Raw genomic sequence first — 18668 nt, 5'->3', positions numbered from 1 at the left:
TCCAAATCTCCTTTGCTGCATATTAAGCCCATTATTTCTTATCCTGTCTTCATCAGACATGGAAAACAATGAATCACTGTCTTCTTTAAAGCAGCCTTTAACATATTTGAAAACATATCAGATCCCCCCTCCAACCCCAGTCTTCTTTTCTCAAGGCTAAACCTGCCCAGTTTTTTAACCTTTCATCATCGATCAGGCTTTATAACCCTTTTATTATTTTTGTTGTGAACTCTCTCCAATTTAGCCACATCTTCCCTAAAGTGCGCTGCCCAGAAGTGGACACGATACTGCAGCTGAGACCTCACCAGTGTTGAGCACAGCAAGACAATTACGTCCTATGTCTTATATACAACATTCTTGTTAATACACCCCAGAATATTAGCCTTTTTTGCAGCTGCATCACTTTGTCAGCTTATATTCAATTTGTGATCCACTACAACCACCAGATCCTTTTCAGCAGTACTGAAACCTAGACAGTTATTCCACATTTTGTAATTGTGCATTTGATTTTTCATTTTTAAAAGTAGTATTTGATTTGTACTATTTGATGAAATACTTTGGAAACTCACAAAAAAATATTAACTGCTCTATAACCAGTGCCAACAAACTATAGTTCACTTTTGATCAGAGGCTGGGGACTGATGGGAAAATGCAAGAGTATTTAAAAAGACTATTACTTACCTTCACTCCTCTTTCTTTGCGCAGAGGTGTTCTTGAAGGAGGTATAGGGGTTCTGTTTCCAGCAGGGCTAAATACACTAGGTGCTGTGGGACTCCTGAATGGAGCTTGTTTTGGTATTCCTTTGAGCGGGGCTTTGGAGGGGGGAAAAAAAAATCAGCAACATCAGTTGTAATGAACTTCCACTTAGTTGAAAAGAATGATGAGATCTGGACTCCTCATTTCTTGTACTGTAGCTTTAAAAGCTTTAAAAGCTTCTTGGACGGAATTGACTATAGATATACATCAGATGCATCTCAGAGGTTTATTTTTGCCTGCAAAAATGTTAATAAAAGGAGTTCACTGGGTCAGAGTTTGTGCCCCAAAGGTTTAAGGATGAGCCACAATTATTACACAGTTAGACGCATACAGATATCTTTTCATGCACAAGAATTTAAATAAAGCAGTCTATTAAAAAAGACATATTGCTACTGAACTACATCAAGCTCTGCTTACTGCTAAGGGCTCTATTTAATCAAGGTGAATTATAGACACAGATGGTAGTACCTCCTATAGTTAAGACTGCCTAACGTTTTCCATGATAGGACAAGTTTTCAGTTGCTTATAACTTTACCATGCTTTAACCTTTTGAGATGAAATGTATCATGTTATTTGTGCATCTCTGGCTGAAATACACAGGGGACTGCAGGAGCCAGAGGAGGGGGAGGGGGAGGGTCAGAGGGATGCAGCAGCTGGTGATGGGGGTAGATAGGAGCAGAGGGTGCTGGTGGGATTGCATAAGAGAAGAGTTATGGAGGGAATGTGGAGGATAAAAGAAACATGGAGTAACTACCCATTCCCTGAATGAGACAGAGGCCCTGTGGAAAATAATAGTATGTAATCATGTAATTAAAGTCTAAATCATAATGCAAGGGTGCCAAATGAAGTTTTAACACAAGCAGCTTTAATTCAGACATTTCCTAACTTTTGAGTCCTTGACTTTGCAAACTTAATATGCTTTAAGATGTGTTTTGGATGCATATATAAATCAGGAAAGCACTTAGCTTAATTTTCATAAGCTATTAAGAAGTTAAGCTATTGGAAGGAGCAACATATTGGTTATCAACTTCCCTCAAACAGCAGTTAGAAGCCATCCTGATGTCTCTAACCTTCCCCTTTCTGGGAAAGAGGACAAAAGTAATTGGTGTTCTACCTGACTTTCCTGCTTTCAATCAGGTTTTTGGCTTGGGTTTAAACAGAGTGTACCCATTCATTTTGTTGGCTGATTATCTTCTCCTATGGAAACTCAGGTTTCCATGCAGAGATTGTATTGTAATTGTCCAGCGACCTTTGATGCTATTGACCATAAACTTTTGAGACTCTCCTGCAGATCCTGGTGATGGGGGTAGATAAGATTGCATTTTGATGCTTCTCTTCTTTCCTCTCAGAGATCCAAGCATTATTCTGAGAACCTGTTCAGATGTTCTGAAGGTTCTCATGTGTCATGCAGAAATCTGTTCCCTCACCTTCCCTTTTCTTGTGAGATCACTTGGGCAGACAACAACATGTCTCTACATCTCCCTGTCACCAGACACTGATGATGCAGCTTCACTGCCTTCCAACTGCCTGGTTGAAAAAAGGCAGGTAAGAGCACAGATAACTGTAGTTCCAGAAAACATCTATTGTAGGTAGAAGAGGAAATGGAGATGGAGAAACTGCACTGGCTGAAACTGCTTCTGGCTGCATAGATGTTCCTGAAGGTGTGAGAAGGTGCAGTGTGCCTCATAAGCTACATAGAAGAGAATAGGTGTTTGTCTCTAACATTCTATCACTGTTGAAAAGTTATTGAAAGTAACTATGCCAAAAGCAACCAGCTGTATATTTAGCAGTTATGATAATCTGTCAGCCTGAGTAACCCTCTGCGAAGGAGTCTACACCATTACTTGCTTCCTAAAAAAATGCCACAGCCTAACTTGCACTTCTGGAAGTTGCATACAGGCAACAGTAGCTGCAGCAGCTGGGTGCATGTCTGAACTCCAACAGCAGGTCTGGCCACTGTGCTCCTACTCTGGATGGGTCCTCAATGTGAAGCTCACCTCTCTACCTTGAAATCTACCGGTATGTGTAGGAGGCCACTCGTCTGGTTTTATATGAGGCAGTCCTCTTTTTGGCTAGTTTGTCCCCCAGCCAGTACTAGACAAAACTATGCTATTTTGAAGAGTGTGCCACTCCATCCCTGCCAGTGTGATCTTGCATGCACTGTGAATGCAGGGTCACACAGGCAGGAATGGGGTCATGCAATTCCCAGAAGTGCTGGAATGCCCAGTATTCTGGGAATTTGTGGATGGCCACATTGTGTGACACCAGCACCTAACATGTGACAAATGCCCAAAATGTTTACTAAACTTACTGCCTCAGCAGTTGTGCGGTGTGACCCGGGACCTCTTGGTGCCAACTGGCAGAGGGGTGCATAAGTGATACAGGGATCCACTGGGTCTGATGTCTTCATATTAGTTTGCCAAGGGTGCGATGTAACCCTAGTGATCATAATCACTGTGAAATGTATACATGGATAATATGTAAGGAGTCATGTATATATATTGAAAATTATGTTCTCAAGGTATGTGAATTGGAGCTGGTCACCAGAAGGTGATAAAGAAGTTTCTTTTAGGCAAGAGATGTTTGTCTGGCTATATGTAAATTGAGTATTGTGTGGTTCACAATGGATACCCATTTACAGTCTGAGCTGAATAGTAATGATGGGATTATAAAATCTTCAAGAGAAGGAATTTACAGGAAGAAATAACCCAGCAGGAGGGAATCCAGTTTACAAGTGAAGACAATGGATTTTTGGACTACAACTGTAGAAAGAAAAAAGGAACTCACTCTGTATCCTTCATGTAGGAAGTAAGCTGACTGCGTGTGTGCTTTATGAAAAAAGTATCATAGTCAGGCTTGGTTGAAAAATGCTGGGAAGACTTTGGGGGTGAACTAAACTTAGACATCCCTTGGCCAATGAAGTAAGTCTACATTCTAGAATGCATGTTATGAACTTTGTTATGTATCCCTTTGCTTCCAATACTTCGACTTGCTATCACCTGGATCTGTTCTTTGTTAAATAAATATCTTCTTTTTACTGTAAACATATCTAATTGCTGGGTGTTAAGCAGAGCCGCGATCTAAGGTATAACTGGTAAGCTGAAATGTACTGTTCTTTTGGGAGCAGAGGCTCTGGGAATTTTGTGAGCATCCAGTGATCAGAGGCTGGGTACTCCACGGGAACACGTGTGGAGAGTTAGAGTGCGCATATTGTTAACCTGTAAAGTCAGTGATTGCATTTCCAGAGGCTGGTGAAGCTGGGGAACTGACCCATAGTAAGCACAGATGAGGGCAGGTGGTACGGGTGTCTCTCACAACCATAGGTACCCCCAAGAAGTGTCACATGTGGATTAAATGTAACATGTGCCTTTGTATCAGAGGGGTAGCCGTGTTAGTCTGGATCTGTAAAAGCGGCAGAGTCCTGTGGCACCTTATAGACTAACAGACGTATTGGAGCATAAGCTCCACTACATGCATCTTACGAAGTGGGTATTCACCCACGAAAGCTCATGCTCCAATACATCTGTTAGTCTATAAAGGTGCCACAGGACTCTTTGCCGCTTTTATGTATCTTTGTGAAAATCTTAAGTGACCTACAACACATTCCTGCTGGCATCCTTCCCTGGAATCACAGGCACATCTGAGCTTACTGAAGCTTCTCCATCTGCCAGAAGAAGTCGGGGGCTGGGTGAAAAAGAGGCCAGAATTAGAAAGTCGGACAGAGGAGGGCACATGCATGGGGGCTCTTGCAGGTAAGACTAGCTCCCGCACACAAGGCGAGACCAATAGTGACTGACAGTGATGGCATTTGTTAATGAATGACCAAAGTATTAAACTGTTTAATACATTGTTTGAACCCTACGCCACATCTGATGGCCCAAGGATTCAGAATACACTGACACCATTTTGTCCTTTACCACTTGTAAGATATAACCTATTTTAAAATGCCCTGAACCACCACCTCTATAAAAAAACGTGTAGCCAATGCTAACCCTGTAAGGCTCTTTGTTTCCTACAGTGGCTACCCCACATACGAAGCTTTTAGAGTCTGCCCCTGCCTTTGACCAAATGGCCTAATCCTCTAGCTCAAACAATAGCTTTAAAATCCAGAGGTCCAGGGCTTATTTCACACTAGACAGCCTGACGAGTGGGATACAAAGAGAAACACTGCAAGCATGGATTACACCCTGGCCAGGGAAGCTTGTCCCAAGCTTCTGAGGTTGACAGGAGTTTCAATCCTCACATGTATCCATGGGGATTGAACCTGAGGCTTCTGGATCTGAAAGTATGAGCCTCTAGTGCTTGGGCTAAAGAGATAGCTTTATTAGCTCCAAGTCTAGAGTAGACAAACCACTATCTTGTATCTGTGGTCTGTCCTTTAACAGGGGACAAAGAGCCACATTTCATTAGGGTCAGAACTCCTGTAGCGTGGTAGTAAGCAGTATGTCTGATAAATTAGATCATCAGAAACCCCTTGTCATTGTACTGAGATAACTCCAACACTACCATTATAACTTGTATCTTCAGCAAATTGTGTCCACATAGCTCCAGTGCTACCAATATTCCTTATCTTATACCAGTGTCAACCTTGATCAGTTCCACTGTATCAATGTCAACATTCAAGCAGTAACATTTTAAAGCTTAAATATCTATAGATTTTTTTAAAAATGCAACTTTTAAATATTCTTCCAATCTACTCATAGCAAAGAATCAGACCAATTTTCACACTTCAGATTGCTGTAGGATGTTTAAAGAAGGCCCTGAAGGAAAAACTTCAGGCACTAACATGGTTTAGTTGCATAGCAGTTTCAAAAACTGGCATAATTGGCCTTAATTTTTTCCCCCACTACAAACTGATAACAGAAAATTCAAGTAGTTCAGAAATTACAACAAATACTTGGAACTGATCATCTCAGAGCACTGACTTGTGTAGACTCTTTTCACCCCATTAAAATGGAAATCTTGAGTGCAATTTTAACTGTAGTGGTGCTACTGCTACCCTAAAATATTGAAGGTACTGACACTTCAAGAAAATGGTGCATTTATAGTTCTCTACATTTAGAAAACAACTATTCTCAATTACTACAATATCCTTAGTAAGAGCTAGGCAATCTTTGCATCTGTTTGAGTCAGTGTTTGATAGGCTTTATCTGCCTTTTCCCTTCTAATGCGCAGAACTGTTTATGTTTTTGGTAATTATGTTTGACAGTTTTGTACCTTATTTTAAGAATTACAATAAAATATACTATTTTTATATATAACCTCATCTATATATGTAAGAAAAAAAATTCCAAGCAGGAATTTCATACTACTTCACCTGGAATAATTACCCCATATTATGGTTATCACATGTTCTCCTTTCCATATGTGAAAATCAGTTTAAGATTACTTCACTAAAGTGCATCATTATTTTTATATTTTCATGTTTCCATAGAGCTTCATTTCCCTCCTCTCTGTAATCCAGTTTTTAAAAATATAAACCTTGTAATTTTATTCTTTGCAAACATTATATTTTACCTACATATGAGCTGTATAGACATATACATTATTCTCTACTGAGTAGTAATATAAAATGAGTCATACTTGTTGTATCTATTTTTTTGACCAGCCCCCTTCCTTTGGCATGGAAAGGCACTCCTGCAGTCTTCTTGAGCTGTTGTGCAGTTTCTGTTGCTAAAAAGAGAAATGCTTTAGTTATTTCAAAATTTGTATTTGAAATTAAAACTACTGCACATCCTACATAAAATTCTTTTAGGACCTAATCTAGTACAAGATGGGAAACTACCTTTAATTGACACAGGTCATCAATGTTAGACAAATCACATAATCTAATTATTTTTTTTCCCAAATGGTGCATTATCTGTTACACAATCCTTTTAAGTTACAGAAGTATACAAACTAACATAAAAATAAACAAACAATCTACTTGAGGGGAAAGTAGAAAGTTAAAAAAGGTAAAAATTTCATTCAAAATGCTTAGCTACTCAAGTTGATATTTTAATCCAATCAAACTGACTAATCAACTCAAAGAAAGGTAAAAGCAAGTTGCTACAGCAAAGTGCAATGTACAGTACAATATTTTAAATTCACTCAGTTAAAGAATGGCTTGGCCAAACTTCCTGCCTTCTGTTAATGAAAATCTTCTTGGCTTTCACTCACAGTAGGCACACTGAGCAAGGGAAAGCATGTACTGGCTGCCTCTGCTCCCTGTTGCAAAAACTATGACAAAATAAAGCTCAGCTTGGTTCCAGTTTCATTTCTGTGGTAAGAGCCCCAAGCATCTTAACAAAAGCTCTCCCTGATGAGTCTCAAACTGATTGCTAAATATAACCACCAAAGAATCTAACGTTGCTTTAAACAGAGAAAAAAAAAAAAGCTTTTTCAGTGCCTTCAAATCTGAACAGCATTTAAATTACAAAAACAAGACTAGCATATTAATATGGTGACAGCCAGAATGGCTTCACTAGGCTTCGTCCTGATCTTCTGCACTGTTGTGTATTGTGGAAAACCAGTCAGCACATATTCTTGTAAGAAGGGAAGATACGATACGTGTTCCTGTACTGAAGAACAAGACTGAATTCTATGCCTGCCTTTTACAATCCTATTTGTAACTGTATCTGATCAACTAGCTGGTTTACTACTTACATTTCTGCAAGAGTTCTGCTCGAAGAGTGGCACTTTTGGGTTTTCTTTTCAGCTGGAAGTGTTTCACTGGGGGAGTAAGTGGCCCAGCTAGTGTTGTCAAGGCATTTTTGTTTAAGTACTGGCACTCCAACGGCAACATAGCTGATGTTTCACATTCACTTACTGTGTAAAGAGTTAACATAATGCATGTGGGTAAAAGGACCTCTTGCACAGATAATTACAAGACAATTTTTATATAGTTTGTGCAGGTGATTCTTAACTTCAGAGTATTTATTCAGACCCCGAGGGAAACTTCTGTTTTGCTCATAATCACTATTCCAGAAACCTGCCAACTCTAGCTATATTGTAGGAAGTAACCCTTCACAAGGATTTAATAAAACAGGAAATATGTTATTTTTAAGATGGCCACGTTAGATTTGTCTAGTCAAGTGTAAAGTTATTTTTAAAGTATTGTACATATTTCAGTACTCGGGAGAAAACAGCTGAAGATTAATTCTCAGAAGCTACATTTAAAAAAAAACACAAAAAAACAAACAAAAAATAGAATACCCAATCTGGCAGACCACAAAATACCGAGAGGTAAAGATTTCTACCAGCAAATGATCATTCCTATTTTCAAGCATGATGCAGTTCTCTTTCCAAGGAGTTTTTCTATTACTTTGCTGCATCCTGGCTTCTACAACCATTTCTGTCCATTACATTCGGTGGCTCTTCTACACTTCCAACTTTTGGGACAGTTCCTGTTATTTCATGAAGACTGGTACTGTATCACTGGTAGCAGTAACTATGGGAGTACTAGCATATACATGGCTCAGGCATTTTAACTGCCTTAGTCTAGACTACACTAATGCTCTGACTGCTGCCATCATCCGTGAAGCTGCACCGATGGGACACTTCCTAAGAACTGCTAGTATAGTTGCAGTCCATCTGTATAGCACAATGGTTGGTTCTTTGAAGTACAGATGTACACGCTCATCTTTAATGAGGCTCAATACAGGGGTCTGTCCACACAAAGCTCACTGCTTTGGGATCGGCGTCTTAGAGAGAAAGCATAATATCATGCTTTCGAAACTATGAACAAATGCACAGAGCCTCTCTCCTAATGTAGACAACCCGAAGTCCCTTGAAGATTAGTAAAAAAAAAAAAAAAAAAAAAATGCAAGACAGGAATAAAATGTTTAATTTATGATCTTTTAAAAGTTTATACAAGTTTAATCAAAAAGTAATATTTATTAAATTATACATCAGTTTTATTTCATTTCAGGCACTCCTTACATAGTTCTACTGCCTCATGTGGAACAGTTCCTGTGGCAAAGAGCTGCTGAATTAGACCCACATTTATTGCTTCCCATTAGACTCAAACACATAGGGTGTAATCCTTGCCTCATTGACTTTCACCCATAGTGGTTTCAATGCAAAAAATATAAAATATGCAGAGTAATTTTAGACAACAAATGATTGCTTACCCTTTTCCCTAAGTTCTCCTAAAATATCTTGAACATTGGGATTCTGTTCTTCAAGATCAAGGTTAAGGGAGCCAGTATCTGGAAAGGATTTTAAAATATCAGCTACCATTAAGACCCAGGGGTCTGAATCCAAGGTAGCGAGCTGGATAATTTCAGTCAGTGCACCTTTCATCTAACAAAAAAGAGAAAAGAAAATCAACAAATTGGAAACAATTCTAAGAAGGTTACTTTGTATCTGGAAATATTTTCAGAAACCAGCACAAACATGCACAATATTTACTTCCTGTGGGGAACCCATATATTGTGTTTTAACACAGTTAAAAAGACCTTTAAGCCATATGTCCAGAGTCATCTTTTTTGTTACAGAGTGCCATGAAGAAAAGATGATTTTTAAAAACTTATTTCAGGAGGTTCAACTGGGGAAAAAGTCAAAAGATTGTAGTGGGGGAAAGTTTATTTCAGCTACTAGTCAAAATATCTATTAGTTCGTAGCATAAATAAATAAAAATAAAGAAAATACAATCATCTCACTGAAATTACATATTGACATTTGGTTTTAATCATTATACTTTATTCACAGGTAGCTCAATCCCTGAGAGAGTTGAAAATTCAGATTTAAAAACTTTTTTTAATGTCTTATTTGAACGTTAAAAATTGACTTTTTTAAATCTCTCCAGTCTTTTGCAGAGCTAAGATGTTGCTTTAGGCAGCATGTGCTTACCAGAGCACAAGAAAAAAATAGAGTCAACATAAACTGTGTGACCACTATTAAGACATATTGGCAATACACAGTCCTAAGACTAAGGGTTTTAAGATGAAGTGCAAGGAAACTAAGAGTTAATATTGAGACATGGCCCTTTCCATATCCCATTGTGATCACATATTGCAGTACATATGGCACAATTTACACTGTTTTCAGGAATCCAAACACAATGAGACAATCAAGGAGAGATCTTCATCCTTAAGTCTATATTTCCTTTCTCTTATTAATTTACAACAGGACTTTTGTTATTTGAACATATTTTGCTTTTTAAAAAAAAATATTACACCAAAATAGTAAATTATTAGATTATATCCCAGTTCTCTCTTCCATTTCCAAGCATCTTTAGACCTCAGAAATAAAGTCAATGGTCCTTTTGATTTTGCTGATTATATAGTGATCCCCCTGCTCCAACACATACACCCTAAATTACAGAAAGCTAATTTACGGTCTTATTTATGCTGTGCACAGAAGTCTCCACAAATTTCTAATCCCTGCTCCCCTCAAAGCCTCCCTCTCCCAAATCTTCACAAGAAACAGTGCTTAATTTGTAATGAAAGAGGTGCTGGGGCTCAAACAATTTTTTTTACTTTCATAACTGATGCAGCAAGTGCAGAGGTGCCAGGGCTATGAAATGCCAAGCCTAGAGGTGCCAGACTCAGCTCTGACACAAATTAAGCACTGCAAAAAACCCAGTGTCAGCCTAGAACTGAGGGGAAAATGGCAAAACGGCCAAATTGGGCTTCCCCTCCATCAGAAGCTGCTTCCGCTATATTTTAAAAAAGGAATGAATTAAGCAATGGGAGGGAAGAGTATGATACTTCTCAGGACAAAGGGCTGCTTTGACCTCTCCAGTCCACAATACAAATTCTAGAACTTGAATAGGGATTTTCAGGGATTGTAAGTGTGAACACAGAACAGTCAATAATGCTTTCAGTACGTTTGAGTAATATGGTAAGAATGATAGACCCTGACTAAGCTGTCTATATTATGATTCCCACCAGTTTTAACACTGGTTCAGCTGACCTGGTGGTAATTTTTTCCATACATTTCCTCAGTGTCAACATCTTATGTCTCTTCTTCCCACCACTCTGTTAGTGCTTTTTCTTCAGGCTGCTTTCTACATATAGCCAAGCATCCTCAATGCCCTCTTTTATATTCCTCCTCAAACTCCTCTTTTCTCTAGTTTTGCATCAGGAAGACCACCACTGGGCTCTCTGATCCCAGGTTAAGTTAACAGATCTGGCAGTTAAAAAAATATGTATTTATTTGCAAACTGAGCATATATGATATGCAAGTCAGAGGCAACAGAATCGCACATGCCATTTTTACAGTTACTTTTCAAAGCAGAACTGCATTCCAACATTGTTAATTTCATTATGGACCGAATCTTGAAATCCTTACTTAGGCAAATCTCTCATTGATTCCAACGAGAGTCTTGTTAATCATAGACTTCAGGATCAGGTCCAACATAGTTTGTCAGTTGTCCTTATGGGTCTTTCCTAAAACATCAATGTTTAGCAAAAATACTTTAAAAAAAGGAGTGAAATTAGTACCTATGGAAATGAGGAGTTAATTACATTTTGTACAGACAGCCAAAAATATGGCAAGGCTTTAACTTGGACAAATATCACTATAAAGATTAACATGAGAAAAACCAAACTCATTTTCACTAATAACAAACAGCCATCAGCATTATAAATAATCACAGCATTTGGGAATGGGAGGGAAGGGACAAGTTATTGGCAGCAGACAAGAAAACCAGACAAGAGCTCCAGCTTCATCCAAGTAGTTCCTATTAATTTGCTTTCCACTTCTACCACTAATGCAGTGTGGATTAAATAGAATTATAAAGTGGTTTTACTACTGGCTAAAAAACCTTAACTGTTTTTAATGGTTCAGTGTCCATTAAGAAGGTGATGTTGAATAGGAGTCCACAAAGGTCTATTATTAATCAGCATTTTCATTAATCTGAAGAATGGAGTGGAGAGTATATTAATATCTGCAGATGGTAAAGGTCAAAAGGATCAAAAATTCTCTAGTGACAAGGGATTAAAATACAGTATATATTTAATAAAATGGAAAAATGGCCAAGTTCAATATAAAATCGGATTCAATAAACTGTAAGATAGGAAATACAAGAGAGGGCCAGGGAAAAGTAAAGGATGACAAATTAAGACAGATAGTGATTGTCTTACATGCAGCTCAAAGAACTAAGGTGGCATAATATACCCCCCCTTACTCCGGTGCTTTATACCACCACTTCTAGTGTGCAGGGAGCAGACAACTTCCCACCCATGCAGGTGGATGGGGGCAGAGCCTTGACTCCATACCCTTCAGTGTAGTTATGCTAGTGCATCAGGGAGTGCAAACAAGACTCCGGTTTAGACAACTCTCTCCCAGGGTACTCCAGGGGAAGCACAACACCACATTGCCCAAAATGCAGGGCATAATGACACAACCTAGCCATAAAGGAGTAAATGCAATCCTGGCAGAAAAATGCACATGCCACTATGGGTCATGTTAACAGGAGTATATTGTGCAAAATAAATAAGGGTAATTATTCCTCTGAACTCAGAACTGCATTGAGCTTTCGGTATCATTTCAAAACTCTGATTAGCTGCAAAGGGTTTAGAAGAAAAAGAACAAAAGGTTAGGGAAATAAATCCATTAGGGAATGGTTAGGAAAGCTGCCACGTTCAGCTTAGAGAAAAGCAGTACGAAGGATGAATTTAACAATTGTCTACAAATACACAGAGATGTTAAGAAGACAGGCACCAATTATTCTCATTAGTCAGTGAGGACAAACAAGTAGTAATGGGTTTATGGTGTGGTAAGGAAAATGTAAGTTAATTACCTACCCGACAGGAGTGCTGGAAGGATTAATTCATTAATACTTGTAAAACACTTGGAGTTCCTGAATGAAAGGTACCAAGGAAGTTGCAAACTATTGGGGGGGGCGGGGCGGGGGAGCTGAACACTCAAGCAATGGATCAAGCTGTCAAAGAAGGTTTGTGAATCACCTTCACTGGATATATTCTTAGATAGACTTGACACTTCCCAGAGAGGTTTAGGGATTAAGAATGGACAAGTGACCATCAAAAATCCTTTTTAAACCAAACACCATGTATTCTATTCATCCCAACATACACTGTAGTCCAGAAGTGGTTTCCCAATTATCCTGTTCCACTGTTAACCAATATACTTCACACAGTGCTCATTTTAGAAGGATGAAAGATACTGTCTCTTTAAAAAGCCTATATTCAACCTACTATCCACACAGCACAATATAATTTGATGTTTAATACCTTTAGTACACATGATACACCAGTTACACACACTGTACACACCATTCAGAACCAACAAATGCAACATTGTTCCTAATCTCATAACATTTTCAGACACCAGCTCAATGCTCTGAGTCCTAACACCTGATCAGTGCAGACATGTACATGAGGAATAAAGAAAAACATGCAGTACGCTAATGAAGTCTAATCACACTGAATCTAAGTCATTTTCACAGGTCAATTCAACTCATAATACAAACTAATTCAAAAATCAGTCTGAATATACATTAAGACTTTTCACTCTTAGCTAGCCACAGCTCTCTTATATTAAAATAATTTATTATTAGTTGTTGTTAAAGGATGACATTGTGCTCAGTGCTGTATCATATATAAAAATGAATACTTTCTGGCCCAAAAGACTAAGAAACTGTAAGGTTAATGCTAAATAGCAGCTGTTACTTGTTTTAAAGTCATCCTATAACAAGTGTGATTGTAACACTGTTTAACGTGACTTCCTAAGCATCATCATTTAATTTGAGCTAGTTTATTATAAAACAATGCACTTTTGATGTAACAATTGTTCCTTCTCAATGAACTCATCACTGAATTCCCTTTGGTTAATAGCTTTGTTCCACTGGGGTACTTTATTAACAATACAAAACTAATGCAAAAAGTTTTGGGATTCGACTATATAATTTTTCATCTTCAACTGATTTTACCTATATAATAATGATTTTTTTTATGTTTAAGTTTTAAGTGGGTGAAAATGGAGGAAAAAGGTCACGTACCCTAGCAGTTTTAACAGATCACAAGTACTCTGCAAAGGGACCAAAAAATTACATTGTGCAAGTCTCTCTCAAGAGCAGGCTTGCTCAGTTTACAAGTCAAACGATAAAATTTGTAGCTGCTAGCTTCACAAACTCCATCTAGAATCTGAAAAAGCCAGCACTTCTGCCTCTGTCAATAACACCAGTACAAGTTTCTATATTCAGAGCTTAGCTGGCCGTTTTGACAATACATGAGGTAGAATAGAAACTAGCTCACTCTTCAATAGTTTGAATGAGTCAGCAAGGCTAACAAAAGTCAAAATGAGTGAAGTGACCTGCCAAGCCTAATTAAATTTGGATTAATTTTAAAGCAGTATTTTAATAAAAAGTATCTCAGAAGTACTGTTCAGATCGATGGCTTTGCAGCATTTCAATGGATTATTTTACAGTGTCACTTGAGCTGCAGCTCCATCAGTTTGAGACAAGAGCCAATCAAGTGTTCTCCATGAAGAGCCCCAAACTTTTTAATTCACTCCTCTTGATCCAAAATACCTCCAATGTGGTAACTTTCAGGGAACACAGCGAGTCCCATTTTTTTACCTAAGCTTTCTGGGGCTTTTGCTAACTCTGGGTGTAATGAGAGCTGGGGTCTTGATATAGAGGGATCATGTGCGACTGGGGTGAGCGATTCCTATTTTCTGGTTTTGGGGAGGCCGCTTTATTTTGTTGTATTAGTATAATTGAATTTGTAATGTAAGAAAGATTCAGAGGTGGGACAGGCACTTAGCAAGCAGTTACAGTATGTCTCAAAGATACACAGGAAGTAGATATGCTAAGAAAGCGCCTTTTTAAAAACAGACTGCAGTGACACATAACTCAGTGAATGACTGCACAGAAAAACCTACAAGAGCCACTCTGAGTCACACTACTCTGAAACCAATTGGTTAAAACACTTGATGCTTTGCATATATCTCTTTTAGGACATTTGGTTGTAAATTCTCGAGGGTGCAGTGTGCACTAATCCAGGTTATTTACAATTTCCCCCGCACCGTGTTTAGAACACTACTATCACACCTCAACAACAAAAATATCCTATCTGACAATGGCATCCATAAACATGAGTCTCTTGCAAACTGCACATCTACTCGGAAAAGGTGAGACTCAAGCTGAACCTGCACGCTATCTGCATTGGTGTTGTCAGGAAACAGAACAATGTCGGCCATGAAGTAGAGTGCAAATTCCTCAAGACTCAAGTTGTGGAAATGTATGCTCCAGAATGCCCTCCCATTGCAAAACTATTCCCTCACAAATCAGCAGCTTCCTGACTTCCAACTCAATGCCACTTCAAAACACCCCACTCAGACTGTTACATCCTCCTACCTCCAGTTAGCCATGCCAACTCTGATTTCCTAGCCCCTAGACATTTGAACTTCAACATCCCTCTCCTATCCCCCCTAGAGACCCCTGCTCTTTCCCTCTCCGAGTTTCAGCACTTGCTGCTGTCCTCCCTAGGGTAAGGCTCTTAGGCTATGTTTACACTACAAGTGCTACAGCAGCATACTGCAGTGCTGCATTATAGACCAGTGATGTGCAAATGGGGCGGGGGGGGGGGGGAGTTAGGCTATTCCCTAGATCGGTGGTTTTCAACTTTTTTCCCCTGCATTTACAGATTCCTAAAAAGCATCAAATGGAGGAGCAGACCCCTTTGGAAATTTCAGACAGTGTGCGGATCACAGGTTGAAAACCACTGCCCTATATAGTTTGCTCCTCTGGCCTACTTCCAAGCACAGGTGCTGGCCCAGAGACACAATCCCCCAGAAGGAAGCCACTACACTAGCAGTTGTACCTGGTGAAAGTCTCAGGTTCATAACTCATCAGCCTAAAGATGAAAAACAACCCCTCCCCCAACCATATTTCAGACAAGAGGGCAATGATGGGACTTTTTAAGACTGACTGTATGGCACCCACATGGGTGCCACACACGAGTAACAGTAATGATTGCATTTTACACTTTCCATTAGGAGGGTCTCCGAGCACTTGACTTTCATCACAGATTGAAACCTCAAAGTACTGGCTAAACAAATAATACTAAATGCCTAGATCTTACACAGCACTTTCATCAAAACAATACAAAGAAGGACAGTACCAATATCCCCATTTTACAGATGGGCAAACTGAGGCACAAAGGTGGGCCAGGACTTGGCCAAGGTCACCCATCAGGCCAGAGGCTCCCAGGCCCTGTGGATTCAAGGCCAGCGCTCTCTCCACTGAGAGACACGGGTCTCAGTGGGCTGGCCACTCAATCCAGAACAGCTATTTCAGTGTAAACTGGGGAAGCTGGTCGGGCTGGTGGAACTGGGGGAGGGCTTGGCAGGAACACATGGCAAGGACCCCCTGGGAGTGGATGTAGGGGCATTATGGGTTATAACTGTGTGGGGGCCAGACCAGGCAGGTACTGAGTGTAACGCCCCGGGGGAGGACGGGGGGGCGCAGTACTGATACCCCCTCCCCCACCCGGGGGTGTGTCCAGCAGGCGGGGGCGAGACTCCGCGCACGGCTCCTCAGACGCCATTTAACGGGGAGAGGGCGGGTACCGGCGCCGTCGCCACACGGGGACGTTTGCCGCCCGCCCGCCCTGCCGGGCCGTAGCCCCGACCTTCCCGGCTCCTGTGCAGCCCCTGCCCTGTTCTCACCTCATCCACCGCCCGGCGGGGCAGGTGCAGCATCCCCAGCAGCAGTTTGAGCTTGACGGCCGAGGAGAGGCCGTGGAAGCAGAGGCGGATGTTGTCGATCACCGAGGCCGTGAGCAGCGAGGCGATGCTCGGCGGCGCCCACAGCTCGTCCGTGGAGCCCAGCTTGTTGTGCAGCCACAGGCCAGTGTCGCTCTCCCGCATCGACGCCATCTTGAGAGCGGGGCGAAAAAAGAGGGGATTCTCAGCGGGCATTTTATGAAGACACCTAAGCGAAGGGAGGGTGAGGACCCCTTTGGGCTGCCGTTTCGTTCGTAACCCAAAATGGCGGCGCCCAGTGGAGAAACTCCACCATGGGGGGGCAAGGAATTCCGTAATCTAAAATGGCGGCGCCCTGTTGGGGAGGAAGAGCCGGCTCTTGAGCAAATCTCCTGTGATGCAAAATGGCGCCTCTCTTCCGTATTGCAATATGGCCACCCCCTGTTGAGGGGAAGCGTTACCGACAGACTGGCTTCCTACCCCTCTCCGCGGGCTGGTTGTGTCCCCAATGCTCCCTTGTGGTAGTAACGGGCCACGGGACGGGTCTGAAGGTCGAGCGTCTTGGAGCGCGCCCCTCAGCCAGACGGAGCAGCGGCTCTGAGCCAGGCCCCTTCCCTGTGCCCGCTCCCTCTGCCCTTCTCTCTCCCTCATTCATTTCTTCCCCCTTCCCACACCTTCACCTCTTGTCTCCCCGCCCCTCTTCTCCGTCCATCCGCTCTCCTCCTTCCTCCCACTTCAGCCCCGCGCCTCACTGGCCAGTAGCCAGCACAGCTGTTGCCCGCCAAAGCCCAAGAACTCTCCGCTCAGCCCTGCGCGGAGCAGCTTCCCCGCGCCCGGGGCTGTGCTCTGCCCATTGGACGGTACCGACCGTTTCTGACTCGGTGGCAGCCTGTTGTAGGCTAGAGCTGGCCGGAAAAGTTTGCAATGTATATTTACTTATATAAAATATTTAAATATTTTAAATATATATAAGACTTCTCCAGTCTCCAATCTCTCCCCCCACCTTCTTTTGACCAGTCAGCCCGATGCTCTAATCTACACCCTCCACTGTGGTGTCTGGGCAACTCACTTCTTCGGTCCTTAGTTTGTTCCCCCTCTTTTCTTCCTTTCAAAACAACAAACCCAACCTGCCACCAAATTGATAGATGACGAAATCAACTTGCAATGCTGTGCTTTGACGGAAGCAAAGTTAACTGCCTTTTTCATCATCTCCCCAAAGATTTTAGTGGGGGGGGGGGTGATGGTGACAGGAGGAAGTCATCTCCGTGTTCACACCAAAAGCAGGAAAAATAGTCTCTGCAGGTTCAGGGCCTTATAAATACAGCTTAAAATGCTTATTTTAGTATAGCAATAAACTAAATTAAAATAGGGGAATCTTTCTGGGCATGGCTGGAGACCATGAATTTGGTGACCCTGCCACACTTAGGGATTTTGTATCTGCAGATTTTGCCACCTCACAGTTTACCTCTTTTTCCAGACCCTTTATGAATATATTGAACAGTATTGTTCCCAGTACAGACTCCTGGGGGACACCGCTATTTACCTCTCTCCATTCTGAAAACTGACCATTTATTCCTACCTTTTGTTTCCTGTCTTTTAACCAGTTACTGATCCATGAAGAGCCTTTGGTGAGGGAACTTGTCAAAGACTTTCTGAAAATCTAAGTACACTATATTCACTGGATCCCCCTTGTCCACATGCTTGTTGGACCCCCTCAGAGAATTCTAGTAGATTGGTGAGGCATGATTTCCCCTTTTACAAAAACCATGTTGACTCTTGCCCAGCAAATCATGTTCATCTATGTGTCTGATAATTCTGTTCTTTACTATAGTTTCCAACCAGTTTGCCCAGTACTGAAGTTAGGCTTACCCGCCTGTAATTGCTGGGATCGCCTCTGGAGCCTTTTAAAAATATTCATGTCAGATTAGCTATCCTCTAGTCATCTGGTGCAGAAGCAGATTTAAATGATAGGTTACATAACCACAGTTAGTAGTTCTGCAGTTTCACATTTAAGTTCCTTCAGAACTCTTGGGTGAATACCATCTGGTCCTGGTGACTTTTATTACTGTTTTAATTTATAATTTTTTTCCAAGATCTCCTCTGACACCTCAATCTGGGACAGTTCCTCAGATTTGTCATCGAAAAAGAATGGCTCAGGTTGGGGAATCTCCCTCCATGAAAACCGATGCCATGAAGACTGATGCAAAGAATTAATTTAGTTTTTTCACAATGGCCTTAAGGGGGATAAGTGCGCCTTT

General features: G+C 41.0%; 1 protein-coding gene across 1 annotated transcript in view; it reads right to left on the bottom strand.

The window, feature by feature from the left end:
• NELFA (negative elongation factor complex member A) overlaps positions 1–17328 on the bottom strand; it is a 35772-nt gene extending 18444 nt beyond the window's left edge. Inside the window, exons 1-6 of the mRNA XM_084625453.1 lie at positions 16891–17328; positions 16375–16584; positions 8868–9039; positions 7402–7563; positions 6340–6429; positions 682–812 (exon numbers count right to left, since the gene is read on the bottom strand). Of these exons, the coding sequence (XP_084481579.1) occupies positions 682–812; positions 6340–6429; positions 7402–7563; positions 8868–9039; positions 16375–16584; positions 16891–17061 (936 nt within the window). The 5' untranslated portion in view covers positions 17062–17328. The remainder of the gene's footprint in view (positions 1–681; positions 813–6339; positions 6430–7401; positions 7564–8867; positions 9040–16374; positions 16585–16890) is intronic.
• Positions 17329–18668: the final 1340 nt, after the last annotated feature.

This window comes from Lepidochelys olivacea (genome assembly GCF_965140295.1).
Source record: "Lepidochelys olivacea isolate rLepOli2 genome assembly, chromosome: 4".
NCBI classification, from domain to species: Eukaryota; Metazoa; Chordata; order Testudines; family Cheloniidae; genus Lepidochelys; species Lepidochelys olivacea.
This window is presented reverse-complemented; position numbering and strand designations above follow the sequence as displayed.